The 2,824-nt window shown below is 38.1% G+C and overlaps 1 protein-coding gene across 1 annotated transcript; it reads left to right on the top strand.

Moving 5' to 3' along the window:
* Window positions 1–641: 641 nt before the first annotated feature.
* On the top strand, window positions 642–2,354 carry LOC111464768. The gene has a single exon (XM_023109000.1). It carries the CDS (start codon window positions 642–644, stop codon window positions 2,352–2,354), a length of 1,713 nt encoding a protein of 570 aa, XP_022964768.1.
* Window positions 2,355–2,824: the final 470 nt, after the last annotated feature.

Genomic DNA, 2,824 nt, shown 5'->3' with positions numbered 1-2,824 from the left:
TCGTTGGTATACATTGTAACTTTAAATTGTTTTAAGTTTCTTAATAATTCTATTTTTAAAATTCCTCGCGATATATACTTCTCATTTATTTCGAGAACATAAAAGGTGGAAACCAACCTCAAAGTAGATGGGTGATACTATTTAGCATTAGTTTTGTCATATATAATTTTTAGTTCTCCAGTCATGTTAATGAAAAAAATTACATCTTTCATGAAATTATATTGTTGTGAAGGACAAAGAAATAGAATGCTAGGAGGGTGAAAATGAATGTATGACACCAGGAGCTGCAAATGATGTTATGGAAGGGGTTAGTTGTTGGGGGTTTATGTTTTTTTTTATCCATCTTGTCCAAGTTCACCGGAAAAGCTCATTGTTGACAGGGTGTAGGAGAGGAAGTTGCTGTTTGTTTCGGCTTGCAAAACCATTTTCCATCATTAAACTCTGCTTTTGTTACGTTAGGTAAGATGTTTGGTACATAAACTGTGGAACTGAATTTCCTTTATAGGGCACCAAATTGGGAACCAAAATCTCATTCCCAATTTTCATTCTCCATTCTCCATTCTCCATTCTCAGCCAACACTGACTCCTCTTATTCTTAATCAATAATCAAATTCTAGCGTCCATTAGCCCAATTGGTGACCATGGGCAACAACCGTGGAGGAGAAAGTTGGCTATTTGTGAAACAAGTCGTTGAAGGACGTTGGTTTTCAGTATTCACCTCTTTTCTAATCATGATCGGCTGTGGTTCACCTTATTTGTTCGGAACATACTCCAAACTCCTAAAAACAAAATTTGACTACAATCAAACCCAACTTAATACCTTGGGATTCGCTAAAGATCTCGGCTCCAACCTTGGAGTTTTTGCCGGGCTTTTCGCCGAGGTGGCTCCGCCGTGGATGCTTTTCCTTGTGGGGATATCCTCCAATTTCTTCAGCTACTTTATGATTTGGCTCTCAGTTTCTAACTACGTCTCGAAACCCCAATTATGGCTAATGTTTGTTTACATCTATATTACTTCTAATTCACAGAACTTCCCCAACACCGCTGTTATGGTCACCAGCGTAGGAAATTTTCCTGATCAACGCGGTATCATTTTGGGCCTTCTCAAGGGTTTCGTTGGCCTCGGTGGAGCCATCCTAACTCAAATTAATTTAGCAATTTACGGCAACCAAAATTCTATGGATCTTCTCCTCCTTCTTTCATGGCTACCCTCCATTGTATGTTCCTTGTGTTTTCTTCCAATTCGGACAATCAAAGCTCGAAAGCATCCACAGGAGCTCAAAGTGTTCTACCACTTGCTTTACGTTTCCATAGCGATAGCGGTGTTCCTCTTGTTTCTCACCATAACCCAGAGAAACATTGTTTTCTCTCAGGCTGGCTATGCCAGTGGCGTCGCGGTCATCGTCCTCTTAATCTGTCTGCCCCTTCTGATAGCTATTAAAGAAGAACTTTTTCTCTTCAAACTCGATAAACAAACTATGAATCCTTCTGTTCTTGTTTCGATTCCCCATGAACAACTTGAGGAAATTTCTTTGCCGAGTGTCTCAAATGTATGTAAGAAGCCCAAAAGAGGAGAAGATTTCAGCATTTTGCAAGCTCTTCTAAGCAAAGATATGACTCTTATTTTCATAGCAACTGTTTCTGCATGTGGGTCCTCCGTTGCAGCCATTGACAATCTTGGGCAGATCGCCGAGTCACTTGAATATCCAAACCATTCCATAAGTATACTGGTTTCATGGATTTCTATATTCAATTTCTTTGGTCGAGTCTTCTCTGGTTTCATCTCTGAAACCCTTATGACCAAATACAAATTACCTCGCCCTTTCATGTTCGGTCTTACACAACTTTTCACCTGCACCGGCTTGCTCTCCATCGCTTTCCCTTATATAAATTCAGTCTATATAGCTTCATTGATCATTGGGTTTGGCCTTGGAGCCCAAACTCCATTGATATTCGCCATAATCTCTGATCTCTTCGGCCTCAAACATTACTCGACACTGCTCAACTGTGGGCAACTGGCTGTCCCACTTGGATCTTATATAATGAACGTGGAAGTAATAGGGAGGTTTTACGATGCAGAAGCCACTAAAATTGGAAATGTGAAGAACGGGAAGGGCCTAACTTGCACTGGAACTCATTGCTTTAGTGAATCGTTCATGATTTTGGCTGCAGTGACTTTGTTTGGAGCGATGGCTTCGTTTGTGCTAGCTTATAGAACTCGAGACTTCTACAAAGGCGATGTATATAAGAAATACAGAGATGACATAGGGGTTACGCAGTCGAACGTGGAATTATATTCTGCCGATGATAGGAACAATGAACACAAAAAGATAACTGATGATCGAAGTAAATAAGAGAAACTGCTCAAGGTTTTGATTTTGTGTTGCAGATGTTTCATTCTTTTGTAAGTAAGGATTACTTGAATACGTGACCATTTATAAATATATTCTCAAAGACAATTGCATGACTAGTAAAACAAATTGTGGAAACGGGAGAAGGGAGTTTGAAATTTAATGTTTTTGAAAGATTTAGTGGTTCTGCCTTTTTATTTCTTACCATTGACTGACCTACTTAACATTGAGATATAGAAGATACAAACACTCCTGACTTGGAATGAAAATCGACTCGATAATTTCTATAATTTAAAAAACAATAGTTGATCAAATAGATTTTGATATAATTCAACAAAAATTTATAAAAAAAAGACATGTAGAAATCATTAACAAACATATAGAAAACAAAGTATATATTCAAAACATACAAATCTTATGCATGACTTAGATCTATGTTCTACCCTTACTCTTTTCTTGAACTTTAAATTAAA

The sequence above is a fragment of the Cucurbita moschata genome, unplaced genomic scaffold, assembly GCF_002738365.1.
Source record: "Cucurbita moschata cultivar Rifu unplaced genomic scaffold, Cmos_1.0 Cmo_Scf00031, whole genome shotgun sequence".
Lineage (NCBI taxonomy): Eukaryota > Viridiplantae > Streptophyta > Magnoliopsida > Cucurbitales > Cucurbitaceae > Cucurbita > Cucurbita moschata.
The sequence above is the reverse complement of the archived record's forward strand: the minus strand, read 5'-3'. Positions and strand labels throughout refer to the sequence as shown.

Coding starts and splice junctions, on each gene's coding strand:
- LOC111464768 (XM_023109000.1), top strand. CDS start 642: ATGGGCAACAACCGTGGAGGAGAAAGTTGGCTATTTGTGAAACAAGTC.